The following is a 23,706-nucleotide window of genomic DNA, read 5'->3' on the forward strand; positions in this document are numbered from 1 at the left end:
CGGTTCTGGAAATACCTCGTTAACATTTTCATGGTGGTGGGTTCATGGAAAAAGGTCATACAGACCATGGCCAGCCTTTTCCTTTCTTAAATGCAATGGAAGTTTCTAGATACCATATTAACAAATAAACTGTAGTGTCTCAAAGCAATCCATCATCTTTCAGCGAGGAGAATCTCCAACCCGCATATCAATCCCCTTCTATAGTAAACCACAACTGTCTCGTCCCACGGCCATGTCCTTAAGTGGAAGTCATCGCTGGCTATCCCCGCGACATACCGCCGAGACAAAATGCCTGCCACGCTGACATCACCGTAGTAAAATTACACCCGGGCTCGTCCTGTCAATCACACATACCGATTACCATATTGGGTTGTGTCCCCGCCCACACGAGCCTCACTCGGCCACTCACGGCGCTCCGCGCGCTAATTAGACAAAGTATGCAGAGCTCTGACCAATCAGCGTGACGATTCCAAACTCCTTAAAAATATTTCCGTTCAGGGTTGAAGAAACCATCTGCGTCTTTCGGGTTATACTTCTGTCGAGTTCTGGTTTTGATCGTCCTCACTTGCCGTCGGTTTCAGCACCTCGGAACGTCTTCACCGGAACATTACTGTCTTTCGGATTCTTTAGTGAAAGCACAGAGTAACTCCACATCCAAACTTCATCATGTCTCAAGCAAACCAAGGTCCCAGCTATGGTATGTCAGCCCACATCAAGAAGAAGGCAAGTATCTATCCATGTTTATTTTATTTTAGTTATCGTGCTTTGATAAGATGTGTAGGCCTAATGTATTTTTAAACAATACAGCAGTTGTAAACTTAAAACACGGTTCCGGCCTTGAACATATATCCCCATTACTCTGCATTGAAAAAATGTGGCAAAGTTCTTAATTTTACAAATTATTCACAGCACAAAATCACAGTTTAAAAAAAAATCAAAAATTCAGTGGTATTTTTTTACGATGGGTGCTGCAAGCACACAGTTTGATTTGACGCTTATAACTTTACATAGACACGATATTGTATATTATTTTTTAGTTATAGGATTGTGAATTTAATAATTGTTTTAAACTCATCGAGCTTACCGATTATAAAATTAAAACCTGTACAAATTCTCAAGAGAAGATTTCTCTCTGAAATGTTTTCAAAATAGAGTTTTAAAATGTTTTTTTTTAGGACCATCACAATAACTATTAGATTGCTACCGTAACTAAAATAAGACTTATGTGCACAGCATCCAAGACAACAATGTTTTTATATTAACTAATTGTTATTTATCAAGTAATTAACCACACTGGGTCTTTTGTGTGTTTTTATACTAAAATGAAGCGACCGAAATCTGAAGAAAATATGCTCTGGCTGTATAATGGAAACTAGAGGATGGGAATTATGTAACTGTACACAACAATATACCCATAAACTATACCTGACATGATACCTTACCACTGCAATTAAACAAATTGTAATCACTGTTTTATTTACCTCACTGTAATTTATTACACAACAGAATAACAAAATAGAAGTCATATCTGAAGGCTTATTTATATTTAGCCATCAATCCCTACGCGGTCTGTCGAAGTACCCGTGTACCCCCCCCCCCCCCCCCCAGTTAGCCACGGCGAACATTCCAGGCATACCTCGCAAGACAAAATGCTCCCTTATTTGTTTTCACGGTGCCTCACGCACTGCTCATCAAGGGACTGCCAGACAAATCAACTCCGAATTCTTATCAACATCAGAAGATATTTTTGACAGATGTTGCACTTGTTTTAGAAGTTCAGAATTTAATTTGTTCGGGATAATCTACGCAGATGTGCTCTTTTACCAGAAATTATTTTAATTGCAATATCAAGCTTAGATAGGTGGGACTTATTTTCATTTTGTTTGGTTAATTTTCATGTAGTACCTGTTTCAATTTTCAATTAATATCTTGGTTTTAGATATATTTGAAGATACAAAAATACATTGAATTGTGTATAAATTCACATCAAATCAACTAAAAGGTTATTGGAAAATCCCAATAACAAATTAAAACAATACAAAACATTTCAGGAAATAGACTTTAAAAAGGCACCAGACTTATCGGCTCTACAGTACAACGCTATCTATTCACACGGTAATGAATACAGTTAATGCTTGTTTTAATGAAAAGAAATATCAATTCCTTTATGGGGCTTCATTCGGCAACAGCGTATACCTTACAATCATAACAGCATCCAACCCATACCAACGGCTAGCTCACTCAGGAACCCCTGGCGCGCCCAAACAAATCACGCCTCTGAATTCAGGTCCGAAACCAAACAAGACCCGCTGGTAGTGACAGTATAATTGTATCATAGGGGAGTGAAGTTCATTTGCGTGTGTAGAGGAATTTTCACTGGTAACGCGAAACGTAAACCTACCCGGGTCAATCTAAACGTATAGTGGCTAGATTTCATTATCATAAAAAATAGGCACCTTGATAGGCACCTATACTTAAAACTATTGACTTGGTCTAAATGGTCTAAATGACGGCTTTTCAGAGGCTATTTAAACAAAAATGGTTAGGTAAGCATCAATGGTTGAACTGATATAGGCGTATCCATTTACGGGACAAGATCACTTGGAAGCGTTCCGGGTTGGCAAGGGAGCGTTACCTTCCTGCCCAAAATGGTCAGGAGCAACACATTCTTTCACCTCGGCATGAAAGCACATTGTTGACTTTTGTTCAATTGGTTTTGTTTCTGAGAACACATAAATAGTTTTGAGCCCAACAAAATACATTTCTGACAGTGAAATTAAACTGGGAAACAACAGTTGGAAACAAAATCAGTGTCCAATTAGCTGTAAATTCTTGACATTGTTACAGTATGACGTGCGTATTTTTTTTGTTTTTTCAAGATAAGTTCAAAACCAAATGGGAGCCTTTTGTATTGCTATGTACCAACTAAATGCCTTGCATAATCATCATACTTCCTGTTTTTGCAATTTGCCATTTCTCTCTTAGTATCGTTCTATAAGTAGTTGGTTGTACCAGTAGTTTGTGTAGCTTTGTACATTGAAGAAACTTGAATAAATTTCCCCCTCCAGTGAAAAAAAATATATATCTACGGATTAAATGCTCATCTGTTGCACATCTAAACTCAACCCTGCCTCTCACGTGCTCAGCCGTGATTTCATAATTAATCAAAGCATACAAGTACATTATCAACGGTCTAATGTGCGATGCAAACCTATCCTTAGGGCACTGGTGCGTGGAGAATGATACCATATCATCATCAGTTCATAATAGACCTTATGCACATGACGTCATTTCAGTAGGGCGTCCTCACCTAGAGGTCAAAAGGAGGTTGTTCATTGGCCAATCCTGTGCGCCGCGCGTACAAATCTGTGCGTTTTGATTGTTTCGTCACCGTTTTTCCACTAAGATGGCCGCTGGATGACGTCAATGCATAAGGTCTATAACGTATATAAAGAGTTTACAGTATGAGTATTGCGCGCGATATGAACCAGTCTGGTTCCGGGCACAGGGTTCGACGGCTTAGATGCCTTTAATAGCCGAAGATTTTTATTATGCTTTTTTATGTATAGAAATCCTCATATAAACTTTCAACGCCATCTTTTTATTTCGGGCCTATTACTCAATGTTCAACCGATAAATTAGGAAGAAAGTTCGTCCAATAGCGCCCTCTTTTGACTCAACTTCCTTCAACCCATGTGACGTAGATGGGGGGGGGGGGGTACACAAACCGAGAGACAAAATCCCTTATGACACCGGTACAATAAATTTTGATCCGACAAGAAACTCCACAAAACCTGAAGTTTCTCGAAAATTGTTGGCTTGCCGTTGAATCGCAATACCACACGTCCATGACCTGTTACCTCAGCAAATTTATCATGCTAAACCTAGTGATTGTGTGTGTCAAGAGACCTGAATTCACGGCATAATTCACAAACAAAAATTAATTCGGGTTTGCTGTGGGGATCTACCATTTTAGGTAATCATTCCGTAACGGTTTGTCGTGGATAACACCTTTGCTCTGCCCAAACAAAACGAGTGACGAAAAAAATCCGTAACTACTATCGAAGAGTATGAAATGATGTAGCATATTTTAATTACACGTACTGTGATCTGGCGTTGGTAGATAAAACATACATACGTCTTAATTAGGTCTATCGTATAGCAATTTGTATACCTCGAATAATGTGTACGTGCCGCGAAACCAGACTCAGCGAAATGAAGGAATGTTTCAGACTGTCACGTAGCGTCTTAGAAGGAGACACTGTTCGCATTATTGGAGGCGTTTAGTAGTCGACGAACCAGGGTTGCTGTCTGTCCACATAATATTTTGTTCTTCACTACCATCCCGCTAAGGTTACAGGAGTCGAATTCCTACCCGGGTTCTGTGGCATAGCGAAGACACCATTGCGAAGATTCCCTGCTGGTCGTCACCTCTCGGCTGTCATCCGAGAGATGGAATCTTTGGAATGGAGGCCGGTCTCTAGTCCCCGATGATGATGCTACACCACAAATGCCATTTTTAGCCATAAAACTACAATCGTCCATCTCAGCTTGCGATCATACCCAACACTTATAGATAAAGTCGACTGCTGAAGGCAAAAGCGCGGCCATGTTTCCACTCTTAAACCACATCGCAACCACATTACGGTTTTCTTCTACAACAGTCGTGTGGTGGCTGGTTTGACTATGTTTGCTTAGCAACTACACATCATAATTTACTTAGCGAACTCCTAAGCTGGGTTGGTCACATCATCGGGCGCTTCGGTTTGTGGGCTCCAACTTTAGCCAGGGTCCCTTATATATAGAGGGTCTCTCAGCTACAGTATGCACATTTACATGTAGTGGTGACATAGCTAATGAGGGACCATGATATGAACTCTGCAAACTGCAACAAAGTTAACTGCCAAATATTACAAAATGCAACACCTGAAGGCACCTGACTGTTGAATGCATCAATTTCATCTGAGTTGCCAAATGCAACAGATTCAACTATATCCATTTGGTGCATCTTGTTGCACAGAATGATTAGGGTTACGCCTGTCTGAAGACTAAAACCAAACTGAACAGTCTCAATTAAGCACCCCAACCAAATCCAAAAAAATATTGTCGCTTGTAGAAAGTTACCCTTTTGTGGTGACAGTTCTCAAAAAAAATATTAGTAGCATTTGGAACAAATTTTTGTTAATGGAATGTTAATTATATAGTGTATAATTTTAGATTGTTAAAAATGTGCAAGTCCCTATCCAACATCAAAATCACTCGAGAAAAAAAATAATAATCATCAACTCTAGGCTTGTTTTATTTTTCATTCAATTAGTTATGCTTATTTTCGCCGAGGACTGCCAAAAATGTTCCAGACGCAACGGAACCAGCTTGATGTGTTGTGCACATGTCGTCCAACTGGCTTAAGTACTAACTAATAGGTACATAATGAAAGATGTGCTGTCGTCATTTATTACCGCAATGCGCTTGAAATTTACTAGAAAAACCTGCTAAGCACAACGAAATTATGCTGACGAGAGCAAGGTTACCAGCAAAAATACCATTTCACGTGTAGCATATATGACTGGTTTCCTGCTTAGTGTTGCTTAGCATAATTGTTAAAGCAATAACTTCTGCTTAAGCAGCTCTATGAAATTGGGCACGAGTTTCAAGTTTGCATGATTGGTGAAAGAGTGATACAATACTTGGTTAAAAAATAACAGATGCAAAACTAAAACATAGGCCTAAGCGGCTCTAGCTGTAACAAAACTCTCGTTTGTTTTATCATTACATATCTATTTGAATTACTTTAAAAGATTTGTTCAGTTGTCAAAAAATTATGACTGCATTCCACGTCAGCCTATGATCGTGCAATTAAATCACCGGGAAGTGTAAGATAAACAAAAAATGCAGCTCCTTTTTGATTTATAGACATTTTGATTTATAGAGGTTTTTTTTTTTTACTGACTGTGAAAGAAATATGTATTTATAATGCTGAGTGATGGCGACATAATGACTATCAATTATTACCAGAGCTTTCATCGATGTACACGAACCCTTTAAGGTGTTAAATTGCATTGTTTTAGACGCCTTGCTCGTGACGTCACAACAAACAGACAACGCCCTCTCTTGGGTCTATGAATACCTAGCTCATTGGATGGGAGTTTTACGCTCAGCAATGGCGGCCAATGCTAGGAGTCTATTGATAATACACACCAAGATTTTCGAGTCCACTTTCCCGAATCACATAAACTAAAAAAAAAAAACTTCAGCAACAGAACAATGCGTTGATTTATTGCAACTTTTAAAAACACTTGACACTATTGGTAATTGTCAAATACCAGTTTTTTCACCTGGTGTATTTCAACATATGCATAAAATAACAAACCTTCTGTGAAAATTTGAGCTCGATTGGTTGTATGAGTTGCGAGATAACTATAAAGGAAACACCGTCCTTGTCACTCGAAGTTGTGTGCTTTCAGATGCTTGATTTCGGACCTCAAATTCTAAATCTGAGGTCTCGCCGTCAAATTCATGACAAATATTACTCCCTTCTCGAAAACTACGTGTCTTCAGAGGGAGCCGTTTCTCATATCAACCCCTCCCCATTACTTGTTACAAAGTGAGGTTTTATGCTAATAATTATTTTGAGTAATTACCAATAGTGTCCACTATCTTTGAGATATGGGTCTCAAAACAGCGCTGGTATACTTCAATATATAAAACTCAGTACACGTCTTTATCTCTTTATCGAAACATTTGATCTGTAAAATAAACAAAGTTTAACTTTCAAAATAGATTCACGATAACATCATCGATTCAATAATGCATTGTGGCTACGAAAAACGATACCGTAAAGTAAAAGAAAAAGCACTCAATTGAGCCAGTATAGTATATTGTTATGGTAATTACTTGAGTTTTCGTACTGTACGCTGTCTTAGAGCGGGATAAACTAGTTTTGGTTTTGACAAAATTGCACCTAAGACGACAAAATGAGGATAGACTTTAATGATTTCAAGATTTTTTAAAGTTGACATTGAGACATAAAACGAAGCCCTGACTAGAACATCACCGATACATTCGCAAAGGGTGACATTAAACACGCTATAATCCATTGAGAATTAGTACCTCGCCATATCGATATCCCAAAACCTTCAGGATCGTTATGCAAGGCATTCGGGCACGGCGTTCCATGCAGGCCGCCGTCGATCGGCAGTGCAAGCATGCCGTGCGGTGTAGATGATGCCTGGGTCTGATGGCTGACTTCGGAGCCGAGCCAAATATAGACAAACTATCTTGCCACCGGTATACCACAGTCTTCTGGCTGGCGTCCAAATATTGGTACAAATGTCTTATTCCTTAAGCATTTAACCAACTCCTTGATTGGTTAATTTAAAGCTATAATGTTTTCTATAAAACAAAAACATAAACCTGACGCAGCGAAATTCGTTGTGACACGAATGCAAACTTTCAAAATAATGCTTAAGTTTATAGTTGATGGAAATGTGGTCCCGTTCATCTCTTCTAATGAAACTTTCTATATAGCGAGATACAATTTATGATAGGTATGCTTTAAGATGGAGAATATTGTGTTTAAATTTGTTTTGAATAAGAAACCAACTATTTGTGGCTTTTCTTTTCGTAGTTGGTATTTCCGTTTCCCGCTCTTTGTCAGTGACACCTATTATGACCAACACTGAACATCGAAGTGGTACAAAACCCACGCTAGAAATAAGGCAGTGACGCAAACGATATTAACCTTTCTTATAATGTTTTCTTGTTCTTCTTTGTTTTCTTCTCTACCATTCTACATAACAGCTTGAGGGCAAGAGAGACCACGAACAGGAGGCTGAAATGCTCAGATTCATCAAAGAAATGACACACGAAGACTTCGACATGGAACACCCCGAGGGTCTTAAAGACGGAAAGGTCCTCTGCAAGTAAGTGACAAGAGCTTTTGACATCCCTTGGACCTCCCTTTATCACCTAGAGCAAAGACTATTATGATTATAGACAGAATATGACATACAAGTTAGCTCACATGTGTGTCAGTTCAAGGGAGTTGGTAGTGATTTGGTACTACTCTCAGTGGTGTTTCTGATCAGCAGAGTGTGAGAGTCCCGGTCGTGACACTTGTGTCCTTAGGCAAGACACTTAACCATTGCTTCGTCATTCGGGTGGGACGTAAAGCCGTTGGTCCCGTGTGTTGTGTTAACGCATGTTAAAGAACCAAGTGTACTTATCCAAAAGGGGGGGGGGTCGCCCCGGTGTTCCTGGTTTGATTGGCTGCATTTTGCGCCACAGCACCTTGTAAACCATTACATGGTGCTATGTAAAAGGAGTAGGTTTCATACATTCAAACGTAGTCCAACATACCTATAGCACAAACATTTACACCACAGTGTATTAACATAACACTCATTTCTGCCTACAGAATTGCATTGGTGTTGTTTTTGCATTCCATGATACTTATTTTGATTCTCTCTTTGGAATTGTTATGTGACAACTGACTGACAACACCAATGGTGCCAATTTTAACACCTCGGTTTTGGTAGTAAGTGTAAATGCCCAACAATGTTGTTATTTTGTGTTTGAGTACCCCTTCTTTCTAACACACTCCTACTTTTAACATCTACTAAATCACTCTTACTTTCTCCCTGTCTCTTTCTAGATTAATAAACGGTCTTCTAGACGATGGCTGCAAAGTGAAATACGACCCAGGAAACTCTACATTCAAAATGGTACGCCGAGAGTAGTGTATAAAAATGATTTGCACATTCCGTCAAGAGGCTGCACTTACGCGGTGCTCACTTGAGTACAATGTTAAAGTCAATCGGCTTGCCGACATAAATCGCTCATCAACCTTAACCTTCCCACTTTTATCACCATTCATCTACGCCATTTCAACAATAATGACACTTGAAAGGGGAACATATTTGCCGGATTTATTTTGCTTTAAAAATAAGCTGGGCTCAAAAAAGCCACAACAAATTGTTTCTCCATAGTATTAGTCCTAAGAAAAACATTGTGATGTCTGTTTCTGAAACTAACGCATTTGAACACACAGAAGTTCTAAACATTAAGTATAACATGTTGAATTAAAGGTTTTAGTAGGTATTTGTGGTTCTGACAATCCCAACTCAATCAGAGATTAACATTACATGGTATTACCGCAAACATCATCTACATTTTGTTTTTGTGTGCACTAACTATTGAACTCACATATAATGCCGTTGCGGTACCCGCTGCCAAAACATAGGATTCGAACTGCCTCTAGGTACCGGGAAATCTCGGTGGTCGAGTTGGTAAGACACTGCTCTAGAATTGCAAGGGTTGTGGGTTCGTATCCCAACCGAGTAATATGCCTGTGATGGTTTTTGTTCACAGGACTCGGGAAAGTATTGAGTATACAGTGCTAACACATATCGGTATATGGGTGAAAACCACAGTCAATGAACTCACACCTGTTTTTATATATCACAGAGGGCAAACGTGGAGTCTTTCATCGACGGATGCAAAAAGTTTGGTCTTAAGGAGCAAGAACTTTTCCAGGTGAACGACCTGTTCGAGGCAAAGAACGTCTGCCAGTTCACGCAGTGCATCTACGCTATTGGTCGCAGAGTAAGCAAACAAAACTTTTAAAATCTCTGATTAGAAAAGGGTTGTTTCATTTTCTAAACACCCCTGGAGTGTGGGTGTAACCCAGGGATTATACACACATACATGTAGCTTCCACTCTAGCGATACTGGCTCCCCAGTATTATACAAAGAGTTTGATTGGCATAACAAGGGGTGTTGAAAACCTCTGAACCTGACAAGACATATTTGGAAGAATATTACAAAGAACAGTTGACTCCATTCGATAGAGAGTTAGATCTTGGCAGGCCTGTTGCAAACAGCAACAAGTTGGTGTCCCGTTTTTGCTAAGTAGTTTGTTGACAGCTAAGCTTGTTTGGGAAAACTTTCCATGTGTTGATATGAATGACTAGGCAGTAAGGTTAGGCACTGTTTCTGCCCTGCAAAAACGTACATGTGTCAATTTCATGGACAAGTTATTAGAGTCAGTTCTTACCAGGGTCAGTTTGACCCCGACCCAACCATGGATTTAACGCATATGGACGCGGGGCTAGTAAGGTGAATTATAAGCCAGCACCTGTAAGTAACACCCATCTTGACCTCTTGATGGGTCAAGAAGGTGTGTTGAGTGTAATGCAGGGTTTAGGACTGACTCATTTTGGGTCAAGCCTGACCTTATGTTTCAATGCATGTGTTTGGAGGGAGATCTTTGTTTGTAGTGAAATATTATTTCATTTGCAGCTTAAAAATATGCTGTGATGAAAAACTACATAATTATAGAAGTGGTAAACAAAACAATAATACAAAGATCCTGACCAACTATATCATCAGCTTAAACTATTATTGTCGTATATATTATCTCAATGCTTCTCCTTTTCACTTTCTTTCCATCTCGTCTTTAACTCAGTTGTCCTCTTCCACCTTTCCATTCTTTTCAGATATCAACGTCTGCACAATGTGTCACTATTTCTTCCTTTAAACCTCTCTCACTTCGTTGTTTTCAGATGTTAGCCTCACCTTCATCATGTTTGTTTTTTGTCTTTGTAAAAGAAATGTCTTCAATTTCAGCCGGTTCCATTGGATACAATCAAATTAGCCTTTGCGTACACGTCACCTCGCTTCCACGCCCAATATTGTTTGAGATTTAACCCAAGATTTTTAAACTAAGTATTTTTTAATTTTTATTTTTTTACTTTTTCCAAAATGTTCCAACATATGTGGCGTAATGTCAGCAACAGTTTGGAAAACGTGCGCTAATGGAACTTTCAAATTGATTATTCCTAATTAAACAGATCAAACCTTTCATCATTATTCTATTGAATCTATAATAAAGGGCGGGGGAAATGCCCCCTTACAATCTATTCAAAGGTCACCCTATGCCCGGCCCATCAAGGGCTTCACATCTCTGTTTTGTGTCCACCGTGTCTAAGCACCACACGTGTTTCCATACCAATCCTTCGCTCCTAATTTCATCTCTAATCTTCTCTTCATCCATGACCACTCATTTCTACCGGATATTGTGCTCATTTCTATCTGTTCATGTTTCTTCCACCTCCATCGTACACTCATACTAACGGAGAAGCCAGAAAGGGGGACAAATACCTAACTTTGCAAATTTTTCTTCCGTTCATTTCCCCCCTGTTACTTTTCAGTTGCAAATGGACCCCAACTACACTGGCCCAATTTTGGGTCCCAAACAGTCAGCCGAAAACAAAAGACATTTCACACAGGAGCAGATGGACGCTGGTAAACACATGCACTCCCTTCAGATGGGCTCCAACAAGGGCGCCTCCCAGGCCGGGCAGAACTTCGGTGCGCCCCGGCAAATTATCAACAAGACAGATGACTAGACACATTTCGCTCTGTAATATTAATATTATCAGTTTTTAAGTTTTTAAAAACTTGCTAACATCGGGCTAAATATATGTTTCGTTTAATTATTTTCTATCTCTTCTTTAATTTATGATTATGATTTCTTCGGGCGGGAACTTATATAGGACGACGTAGAACTAATATGGTGTTATAGAAATCTAACTTGTACTTATCCAAGTTGTAGAAACAAACTGCGTGTGGCGGTATAAACAGCAGACATGCAACATGAGAACAAAACCAAAACAACCCTGTGATATAATGGGCGAATCCAAATGAATTATTCATGAGGGCATGAAGAACCAGCCAATCTCCTTATCGAGTTATCCTTGAATAATTTGACTATGCAATTGCATGTAAAATTGTGTCTTAAGCATTTTTGTACAAACACAAAACTGTCACTGCCAGGGTTATGATGAAATTCTGTGTTACAAACAAAACAGCTTATCTCCTCAACAACAACAACAACAACATGTTTACAAAGACGTATGCACACGTCTGTTACTGTTTAGCATGATTTTCAAGTACCAAATCGAATGATTGGTTTTGTTAATTTTGATTGTTTGATATTGCACTAAATGTTTGAATGCACGAACAAAAGCAGGGAACATGTTCAACTCAAATAAAGAAATCTAATATGGAGTGAGACAGTCAAGTTTCCTGCGACGATATCACAGTTTTTGACTCCAGGAAAAAAATAGAAGTTGTATCGAAAACACACATTTTATAAAAGCAATATTATATGGATTGTACCTCTAAAAGTATTTGTAATAGTTAATAATATAGAATATAAATATCTAAATATTGGCTTCAATGGAACCGGTGAGCTTTGTAGAATTTTCATAATTACTTATAGACTGATGACAAGGTAATCTAACTTAGCATGTCTTTAAAAAAGCACGAATTTATTGTCTCTTTGAGAAAATCTGTTGTTTTTCATTTTCCCATAGTTATTGAATAACAACTTATTCTTCACTGACTTTTATAAATAGTCGGACGTATAATAATGGACAAAATTAATACTATGTAACACTCCAAGTGCTTTACTCTGTCAAAAAAAGATATATTATAAAAATGTGTTGTTCTTTATAATGAAACCAAACAAATGCATGCCTTTGTATATGATTATGCTCTAACTGTGAACGCTAATGCATTGGGAGAAAAAAACCTTATGTAACACGCTGTAGTAATCTGTCTTGTTTTTTGCTAGCAATAAAAATAAATCGCTCTTAAAAAAAAACTTGTTTTGTATAAATACATTATGTTCATTCATCAGAGAAGTTTCGGTCAGAGTAAACCAGGGTCCCGAGGGGGGCTGAACCATTTCTGAGTCAAGAGGACCCGGAATTTTAGTCAGAATTACCCAGAAATGGGTCAAAATGTCACCGTGAATCTGGATTAAAATCTATTCTTTTAAACCACTTTCTAAGTCAGCCTGGGCCGAAAATGGGTCAGGCCCCTAAAGCATGGAGTCCGGGTAAATTCTGACTCGTGGTGTGTAAGATGTGTCGGGATCATTGATATTTTAGTGACAAAATTGAAGTTATGTTCAGAAATAAATGGGAAAAGTTGGCCATTATAACAAAGTCAAACTGCATGGTAAGTATGCAAAACAAAGGGTATAGCAGTAACACCATGTTAAAGATCTCTTTACCCCAAAACACGAACACGAAATGATTAATAAATGGGCAATCAATTTATTTCAAAGTTTGCACCAGTTTGCTTTTTAAAATGGCAGAAGATATGTACTGACCCCTTGCACCAACGTCACATGCGACTTCTGATTACTCAAGCATGCCATTTTGGGTGTTAAATTCACACTTTAAAAGTATGGTGAGCGTGAAAACGCCACCCTGCCTAATGGTACATGGGGATATCGGCTCCCAAAATGGCGCGACCAAGATTTTAAGTTGTGATGATGACGTCAGGTGAATTGGGTCAAAAGAATTACCAAATTATATTATTAATAACTAATGTCGCGTTGATTAATTAATGCGAATGGTGTGAAGCTATTCTGGATCAAAATTATTTGCACGAATTTATGTGAGTTTCTGATGTGGCAAATCGGCAAGTGACTGAATGTGAGCCAACTGCAGGCTACCATTATGTTAAAGTAATTCGACATTACAAAAACGGCTTTGGACCCCATGTCCACCATACGTGATAGTGTGACAATAATATGCACCATTTGGTCTGATACTCCAACGTTCACAACGTCCGAGTCCTAATAAACGAATTTGTGGTACCAGACTTTGTTCCAAAACAAGTCTGGAGTTGGTTTCCGAACATTGCGTAGGCCAAAACGAGCCTCAAAAATGGTTACCAGTTTATCTGAACAAACATAGTGGGCAAGTAGGTCTTATAATGGTGAAATTATGACAACGTTAAAGTTAGTACACAGTATCAGCTTAATTGATGCGGAAAATGACTTTGGATTTTGAGCTCGAAAAAAACAAAAGGACAGACAAAGAACGCCAACAGGGTACGTATAACTGTTTTGCTATATATAGCATAATCCATGTATGTGTCGTCCGATTATAATCATTCCTTTTTTTATTTTTTATTCCTACGAGAAGTGTCTTTTTATTTCAGATCAAGATCGGTGTTGCCTGGGATTTTTTGTTTAGTTTAGCTGGCGACCGACGTCTACCATTACCTACATCAATACAACATACAATTCACAAATGCAACTTTTAGAATCATCCACAAACAAACCCTCAATTGAAACGTTTGTTTAAAGGCACTGGACACCTTTGATAATTATCAAGAACCAGTTTTCTCACTCGATGTAACCCAACATATGCATCAAATAACAAACCTGTGAACATTTGGGCTCAAATTGATGGAAGAGAATAATGAAGAAAACAAATTACTTTGCATTACTTTGTGTGAGTTCAGATACATAGCAAAAGGCTTCAGCTGAAGTATTTTATTATTTGGGTGAGAAATAACCTCTTTCTCAAAAACTACGTTACTTCATCAAAGGGAGGCGTTTCTCGCAATGTTTTACACTATCAACAGCTCTCCATTGCTAGTACCAAGAAAGTTTTTATGCTAACAAACAGTTATTTTGAGTAATTACCAATAGTGCCCAGTGCCTTTAACTTCCTCGTCATTTTAGATGAAATAGTTTAGACATCATCAATTTGTAAATCTTTACCCAAATCATTGGAAGTTTTCAGTCTCTAATAAACGTCTCGCCATTATCACGTTTTGTGGTCTTTTCATTTTCAACCTCTCAGCTGCAGATGGACCCCAGCTACAACGGTCCCGTCCTTGGGCCCAAGCAGTCAGCGGAGCACAAACGCGAGTTCACACAGGAACAGATGGACGCCGGCAAGCACGTACACTCACTGCAGATGGGCTCCAACAAGGGTGCTTCACAGGCCGGCCAGAGCTTCGGAGCACCCCGACAAATCATGAACTAGCATGGGTGTCACTTAACAAATCCGCTTGTAGAAAAAGAGGCTTATTTAACCAAATCCGTCTACATTTAAAAAAAACTCTGTTCGAAACGGACTTTTTTATTAAGCCTCCATTATTAAAAAAGCTGTAATACACTGGCGGTCCACACAAATTACAGTGGGATACATTTCAGCGGGTGTACCACCATCCAAAACTCACAATTTATTGAAAGCATTCACCGAAGGGCAACATAAAGACCTTAATGCAAATAATTATTATCGCAAATACGCGGTTTACGGCCGATTGCCGCCAGACAGACCAGCATACACCTCATTCCACGCATAAAGCCCGGTTCATACTTCCTATCGAATGCTTTGTTCAAAGCGATTTTACTTGGTCACAATTGGGTAGGGATGCGCGTATTGATTATTGCGTCACCAAAATGGTACGAAAAGTACGAAACGGGCTTTTTGCGTGGAAATGGATGTACCGTGGTCTATCTAGCGATGAATTTTGATCGTTAGCTATAGACCAGCATGCACCTCATTCATCAACTGTCTTTAAAAATGTCTTCCGATCGGTTCATCAACTTAATTTCGTAGCTTAATCAGGCGATTTATATCTATTCAGAATACATTATAGCAACAGCAACAAGAATAGAAATGTTATTCTTAATTAATGTCTAGCGCATGTGAGTTCATTTTGAAAATATGATACACACGTTCATGCCTTCAATTATTTGGCCTGATTTATGAGTTCGTATTAGCAATCAACTTGTTCATTTTTTTATATCAAAAAAGAAGAAAGTGTTTTGACCCCTAGAGCTAAAAAAAAAAAACTACGCGATCCATCATTAGAAATTAAGTAGCAGCTCTTTTTTACCAAACGCTGTCACGCAGTAAATTTACAAACATTTATGCAAATTCTACAGAAAGCGCGTGGTTGAACCATTGAATACTCATTGTCAACAGATCTTTACCCCTTTGATTTATATCAGCGTTTTCTGAAATAATGCCAACCTCAGTGTATACTATACTATACAATAATTGACTTCCTTGATTTTCTTTATGGCAAGTGCATGCTTATGTATATGATATGCTAATTATATGCAAATTATTAACGCTTATGCTATACGGTAGATACCACTCGTCGAAATAAACAATTAAACGGCTCTTTTAAAATGGATGTTTAAGATTTTGGATTTGTAGCTGTGACGTTTTGTATTTATTACAATGAAGATAATTAATGTAATGCACAACCGACTAGTGCAAGTTTACTCTCATTTACATCGCTTTAGGCATGCAGCCTCAAGCTTGATCTTTAGCAAACCTCGTGAATACCCATTTCGACTTGTAACACGCAGAAACGAGATTATAGTTCAAAGTACAGTTTCGTCTTAGCTTTCTACACTATGGTCCTACTTCCGAATAAGCATACAGGAGTAAGCCAATCAGACTTCTTTAAATTATGACAGAAATTTGTATGCAACTTTAAATATCCTTCAATAGCTTATATAATCCATGTACCTTAAAAAATATATATATGAAGTAAGACTATCTCGACAACAAAACTTCGAAGATTTTATCAATCTGCTCGTACTTGCAAAAGCTTGTACTGAGACATAAAGAACTTGCAAAGCGTATCCCCACTTCGAGATCAACAACTGTTGTGTAAACAACGGTGAGAAGAGTAATAACAATAACTAGAGCACATTGTTATGACGCCTGCTACCAGAAACTTGAAATCTTCCAGCGTAACCCCCGTAGTGCAACTCAGCCAGAACGTGATACTCAAAAGCCTTAATAGGACTGTAGACTGGATTTCCAAAAGTATAATAATATTAGATAAAATCACGCCGTCATTTTCATCACCGTAAGGTTTGTATTTACCTTTTTTTTACGTGTTGAATTTTCGAGTTTTTGTCTCTAATGCGTGCTTTATCATCATTTTTCATTCCCTGATGTCAGTTATGATTTTTTAATACAATTTCTTCTTTCGTTTGTTAATGTTTTTCCCACTTTGTACTAATGATCTGGTTTTGTTTCCTTATTCCATTTCTTACAGAGTTTAACAATAATCACCTCTTTTGCCTATCACTCTTTTTATTTGTTGTTTCTTTTCCAATTTGATTTGTTTGACGTTATATCACCTCCTGAAATTAACATGATTTTTCCCTTCACGTAATTTTCTTTACAGACCTTTCTAGTTCTGATTCTTCTTCTTTTCTTATAACCAAATTTCCTATAATGTTGTTTGAAACAGTTTATTTAACTTATTACGGTTTGAATGTTTTATTTCGTCGGCTTACTCATGTTATTGTTCACCAGTGGACTTTTAGTGATTCTATTATTTGTAAACATACACATGCGGTTGGCTTGCATCATTGTTATTTCATGACTGTATTTTGAGTCAGTGTGTCAAGTGTGGATACAAAGTCTTTGACAATCACGAAGAAGTTGTCCACGTAATTAATTTGCACGAACTTGACAATCAACGGTTTACTTTGAAACTCTATTTCACGCCTAAGACAAATTTAAGAAAACTCCAACAAGATTACTCATAACTACATGCCAGTTCAAACGAGATCTCTGCCAACCATCTCCATCCCTCCCTTGAAAGAACTCGACAATGGCACCATCTGAAACTTTATTAATTTATTCTAACCTTCACCGTGGTATGGGAATCAGATTGTCTCCTTCTGAGAGCCATTTTAATTGGAAGACCAAAATTGTCTGATGGGTACATTTTAAGTAAAGACCAGTCAAGATCCATAACCAGGCCTGATACTTCACACGGAGGCAACAAATGTGATTCAGTGCCTCCATGCCACCGGTCATTGCCTTGGTGCCCTTGAAATGCTCCTCAAAGGGTGCCCTTAACCAATATTGAAATATATTGGTGCCCTTGCCCTTTCAAAAACGAAGACTACATGCCTGCATAAGCGTTGTGTATCTTCTTTAAAGGAAACTTCAGGTTTCCATTAGACCTCGCATTCACTCGGGCGTGGTTTCCCGGCACCACTCTATCGTTCCCAACAAATCTCTACACAGTTTCTTACAAATATTCCCGTTCGTTCCTCGTCCTCAGTTGCAGAGGGACCCCAACTACAGGGGCCCAATCCTTGGCCCCAAGCCTTCCGAAGAGCACAAGAGGGAATTCAGCCAGGAGCAGATGGATAGAGGCAAATTCATGCTTTGCTAGACTGGCCACAAGCCCTTACAACTGGCCTCATGCTTTAGTAGACTGGCCACAAGCCCTTACAACTGGCCTCATGCTTTACTAGACTTGCCACAAGCCCTTACAACTGGCCTCATGCTTTAGTAGACTGGCCACAAGCCCTTACAACTGGCCTCATGCTTTAGTAGACTGGCCACAAGCCCTTACAACTGGCCTCATGCTTTAGTAGACTGGCCACAAGCCCTCTCAGCTGACCTCACGCTTTACTAGACTTGCCACAAGCCCTTACAACTGGCCTCATACTTTAGTAGACTGGCCACAAGCCCTTACAACTGGCCTCATGCTTTAGTAGACTGGTCACAAGCCCTTACAACTGGCCTCATGCTTTACTAGACTTGCCACAAGCCCTCTCAGCTGACCTCACGCTTTACTAGACTGGCCACAAGCCCTTACAATTGGCCTCATGCTTTGCTAGACTGGCCACAAGCCCTTACAATTGGCCCCATGCTTTACTAGACTGGCCACAAGCCCTCTCAGCTGGTCTTTCTTCTTTTGCATTACTTGGGGTCTGTACACCTTTGGTGTTTTCCCCATTTATTTTTTGTGTGGACAAATTTGTTGAATAATCTTATACATCGATTAAGAGCGCAGTAGAGCGAGTCGCAGTTTTAAATTTACTACTTATTTTTACTAGCTGATGATTACAGAATAGTCAGTGAATGAAACGCAGGATCAGTTGGTTAAAATTATTCTAATCTCGAACATTATTCAGTACCTAGAATAGTTAAAGTAACTTCACAAACTAAAGTATTAACACTATTAGCTAGTTAACACAAGCTAGTCAAGCGTTTGCTATCTCTTCCTGGGGTCGATTTCACAAAGAGTTAGGACCGTAGTCCTAACTTAGGACTATAGTCCTAAGAGATAACAAAAACGCACAGCTAGTCCTAAGTTAGGACGAGCAACTCTTCCTAACTCGAGATAGACTCGTCCTAACTCTTTGTGAAATCCACCCCTGAAATAGTTAGGAAGAAGTTTTGTTTTGTCAAACACCTAAGAAAATATCGAAATGGCTTTATAAATCATGAAGTTGTAACCGAAAGCTTTAAAATCTATGCACATGCGCTGATTAAATAAGTTCCTTCATCGATCTATTGGGCGCCCTCAATTTTCGTTTTCGGACAAGACCATGAGTTCTAAAAAATTATGTCTGAAAGTTCTACAGAGTCTCATTTATATTGTTCTAAAAAATGATTGAATACATGCCTGGTAATTACTTGAAATCATTATCTTCTAAACGGTAAAATGTATTAAATGATAGTCTCGTTATTTGTTTAAGCACGGTATTTTGTTTTAAACATTAAACATGCAATAAACCAATCTGGCTTTCCGAAGAATACGAGAACGTTCTTAATACGTTTATTATTTCAGGTCAGTGGCATGTAATATACATCATAAGACAATTTAAGTAAAACTAAACGAACTTTTAAGTAGACTACACGTGAGCTTTAGCCCACTTTTTATTTAGAAAATCTGTTTTTATTGTTGGGTTTTGGTGGGCTGGAAGAATCAAAGATCCGGGTCTTTCAAATTTTTATGAGTTCCTAATTCGAAATATTGTTTACCAACTGTTTACTAGTTAGGAACCGACGCCGAACATGAAACCTAATAGTGTTGGTCTAAAATAGTATAAACACCGCCCTCTGTTGACAAATCTTACTTTTCACCAAGTAAGTTTTTAAACCGTATTAGGCCAGTAAAGCTTTAAGCACTCTCGTCCTCTTATGTCGAAATATTGAATGATTGATGTCAGTTGACCCAGTGTACAATATTCTCCAAACTAGACTTAAACCATGCGAGAGAGGGCCTTTACTTTGTATACTCACGTGCCATTGGATAAAGGAGACGCCAAACGAGGAAAAGGTTATAATAATTTGAAAGGAAAAGGGGGAAACCGCAAGCAGCACAAAACAAACTAAAGTTATAAATTTCAGGCGTTTGAGGTGAGATTTATCAAGCAGTGTACATGTTTCTTTTCGTGTTTTCTCATTATTAGTCTTCTTCTTCTTCTTCTTCTTATTCTTCTTTCCCTTGTCTGTACTCACTCTGTCGCTCAAGCATTTACTTTCAGTTAAATATTCTCATACAATAGTATGTTTTAATAATATAGTATTCTCAATATCCTTTTGTTTGTGCACGATTTATTCCTTGTAATTTATTGTCTTTAACATTCGATAACCTCACACTACTTCTTTATCCTTTTCATTCTCATTTTCTTGTGTTGTCTTCCATTTCTGTAGATTTCCGACAGCCATTTTTATTATATTTTCATCTGTGAGTTTTCCTGTCTGTACATAACCATCTTTCCCTCCTCTCTATGATTTCAATTCTTTTACAGATGTCTCTAAACACCAATGTGTTGTTTTCTTCATGTTGTTTCAACTAACATTTGTAACTTATCCATTCTTTAGACTGTGTTCAAAAGAACATCTTTGGCAACTTACAAACTGTAAGCCGCAGTCACAGCCAAAAGCCTTCATTTTGACACGGTCTTCAAACTTGTAGCTCCTATTGACTTCCACACAGTATGACTAACCATAGAGGACTAACCGATGTGCAGTTTTATTGTATTCCCCAAAACGACCGTGTAATACTACGGATCGTGCACAATATTGACAAATCTAACAGAAAATTGATATCTACGCAAAAGATAGCATGGGATAAGTGAGAGAAAACAAATTACATCAGATTTGATTCTCTCCTTGAAAAAGGGGGTTTAAAATAATTGACAGTAGATTCTGTGAGAGATGTAAATTCAAAGCACAGATGTTTGTTAGTGTTTGAAACCAATAATAGCCAAGGCTACACAAGCCGGACCCGCACTATCTTCTCCCACCCACAACCACACGGTCTGCCGCTATAGACCTTTATCATGCTGCCACAATCTTGGTCATGTTCCCTGTATCCAGTCACAGTAATGGATGCTATCAGTCATCGTACAAAAAAAAACACAGACTATTTCTCCTTCCAGCCTCGGTTTGGTTACATTGATTTGAATGCGAGAAAATTAAAGATGGCTGCACTATGATAACGGTCTATAAACAGAGACCTGGTCTCTGCCTCCGTTTCACACATTGCTGTTCTTCTCTTCCATCAGTTGCAGCTGGACCCCAGCTACAGCGGCCCAATCCTGGGGCCCAAGATGTCCGAGCAGACCAGAAGAGAGTTCTCCAAGGAACAGATGGACGCCGGGAAATACATGCACTCCCTGCAGATGGGCTCCAACAAGGGGGCATCCCAGTCCGGCCAGAGCTTCGGAGCACCCCGACAAATCATCAACAAAACCGAGTGATTTGTAGCATTTAGTTCATTCGAGGTCCGCTCGTAGTATAAAGAAACAACCAAATCTGATTAATTATTCAAATTAAAGTGTAAAGAATTCAAAATCATCCACAGTTCAGACCATGTAAACAGACGTGAAGCTATGCTTTTTCTGGTAGAAAAACAAATTCTTTCAGTCATAAGCTCTGTGATCACCAACATGGTGGTTACAAAATAATGCTTTTATCTACCTGCCAAAAACCCACTGCCATACAATGCTGGCTATTACTTGATCATTTCGGATATCATAATATTAATTGGTTGAAACTCTATGGTTTACTATAAGTATGTCAATATATACAGTGGTTTCAACATGCATGACTAAGTGTGTAGTAGAAGTAAACAAGTTACCATTACATGTATCTAGTGCCAAGCCATTTAATTTTATAAAACATATGCTGTTATGATAATATCTGGCCGTTATATATTGTCCATTATCTGGCTATTATATATTGTCCATGCTATATTTCAATTTTGTTGGCATTTTCTTTTTGAATAATATCGAAGACAGCACCCAAAAGACTTTTGAGATCATTTCATTGACTAAAATTGCTCAATAATTATGTTCGGTCTGGAACAATTTTTTTCTTGTTTCTTGGCTCATTAATTCCAGTCCTTTTTTTGTTCTCTTTTTTTTTTTACAAAATCAAGGTTAAACCTTTTTTAGCCATTTAACGCCTACAATCTCTAACTCTTAGAATCTCAACTCTTAAAAAATAGCGTTGTGGTATATCAAACTATAATCCATCTCAACATAGCTGAAAAAACAAATGGTTTCTTACATTATTGTGGAAATACTATGTGGAAATGTTGTGATATTGTAAGGGAGATTTAGCATGTTTTCCAAATCATGCACAATACTTTATCATGTACTTGACGTGGACGTAAAAAGCTGACTCCCGTCAAATTTGAGATACATAACACCAATCACACTACTTATTATGATACTTTGCCAAGTGTATTTAGCTTTTTGCATTACAATAAAACACTGCGCTCTTTCAAAAAAAGACGATGTTACTTGACTTTTCATTATGTGTTGAAAGGAATTTATGTCTATTTTTTTTGCACGAAATCATTGTTATTTTTAAGGCATGGAGTTTATGTAGATTGCTGATTATTGCAGTAATACTTTTTTCGTATAAGGCCCACAATATTGTTTCACAAGTATTATGGAAGCAGCTTCACTTGACAGAAACACATCGGCAACAATAATTCATGGCTTAACCAACCCAGTGTTTCGGGGATTTCCCTCTTTTATGAAAATCCACGACTACTGGTATAAAGTTCAGGCAGAAAAGCCACCGAGAACTTCATTCTATGGAGCTGATATTAATGGTGCTTAGTTTTGTTGGCACTTGCATGGAAATTGGAATCCATGTGTATTGTAAACCATGTATTATTCAACTAGGGTCCCGCGAAACACAACGTTGACTTGTACAAGTCTATGGCTCGTTCATGAAGTTTGTTTGCTTTACAAAAGACACATAAAAACAATATCGCAGTAAAACATCTAGGCCGTTGTCTACTGGTAAATATTAGTCATACTCGAAGAAACAATCCCGATTGCTACATTTGCTTTTGCACCATGCACAGAGAGCACCGTCAAAGACATTCATCACAAACATTAAAAAAAATAGTACACAAATTACAAACCATTTGAATACAGAATTGTATCAAAAACTACAGAATAACTGGAGAAGATCATCCACGTGTGCCTACGACATTCAAATCTCCCGCTCCATGGAGTTACCATAAGAAACACTACCACGTGACAAAACCAATTTATTGCTTCCAAAATTAGGCGAAATTAAAACAAGGAAAGATTGAAACCGTTTTTTGAAGATGACTAGGTCATGACTGGGAGATGTGGTCGCTCGGTTGCGTGTGAGAAAAGGTGAGACGTTTCCTAAATCTATTTCCCCTTTTGAATGGTTTATCTTTCCTTTCTCTGTAAACAACTCATGTCTTTTCTTTCTTTCCTTCATCAGTGTGTCTTCATTTCTAACCATTCTTTCCTCTTAGTGTACTTTTATCCCTTGTCTATAACCGCCATTTTCCTACCTATTTCTTTTATAGATTTCACAGCCTGCATCTTGTCGATCCTGCGTAACACATTCATGCACGACACCAGTGTCTGTAACAATTCTCACCCACTCTCTCTATTATTTTCTTCTTTTCCTGTTTTCCGCCAAACTCTGTCAAATACCGTCATCTTGATCCTCCAACATGCATGTATTATGGTACCCAATATTAAAACCAGCGTTCATAATAGACCGCTGCCTTATCTAACTGTTTTCCTTTTTTAGGGTAAGCAGT

At 38.3% G+C, this 23,706-nt stretch overlaps 1 protein-coding gene across 4 annotated transcripts; it reads left to right on the plus strand.

Moving 5' to 3' along the window:
• The first annotated feature begins 505 nt into the window (after positions 1 to 505).
• On the plus strand, positions 506 to 22,401 carry LOC117296804 (myophilin-like). Of its 4 annotated transcripts, none has more exons than XM_033779865.1 (5): positions 506 to 723; positions 7,801 to 7,922; positions 8,654 to 8,723; positions 9,466 to 9,603; positions 21,167 to 22,401. In XM_033779865.1, exons 1-5 carry the CDS (start codon positions 667 to 669, stop codon positions 21,359 to 21,361), a joined length of 582 nt encoding a protein of 193 aa, XP_033635756.1. In that variant the 5' UTR covers positions 506 to 666; the 3' UTR covers positions 21,362 to 22,401. The 4 variants fall into 4 exon arrangements, with proteins under 4 accessions (XP_033635756.1, XP_033635758.1, XP_033635753.1 ...); XM_033779867.1 differs by lacking the exon at positions 21,167 to 22,401 and adding an exon at positions 17,920 to 18,945 and having other exon boundaries at positions 507 to 723; XM_033779862.1 differs by lacking the exon at positions 21,167 to 22,401 and adding an exon at positions 11,211 to 12,667 and having other exon boundaries at positions 507 to 723.
• Positions 22,402 to 23,706: the final 1,305 nt, after the last annotated feature.

Source organism: Asterias rubens, chromosome 11, assembly GCF_902459465.1.
Source record: "Asterias rubens chromosome 11, eAstRub1.3, whole genome shotgun sequence".
NCBI classification, from domain to species: domain Eukaryota; kingdom Metazoa; phylum Echinodermata; class Asteroidea; order Forcipulatida; family Asteriidae; genus Asterias; species Asterias rubens.

What these genes read in the sequence shown, in the direction of transcription:
- LOC117296804 (XM_033779862.1), top strand. Translation starts at nt 667, where the DNA reads ATGTCTCAAGCAAACCAAGGTCCCAGCTATGGTATGTCAGCCCACATC. An exon ending in CAGCCCACATCAAGAAGAAG is followed by an intron (nt 724 to 7,800) that starts GCAAGTATCTAT and finishes TCTACATAACAG; the next exon opens with CTTGAGGGCAAGAGAGACCA. An exon ending in GAAACTCTACATTCAAAATG is followed by an intron (nt 8,724 to 9,465) that starts GTACGCCGAGAG and finishes TATATATCACAG; the next exon opens with AGGGCAAACGTGGAGTCTTT.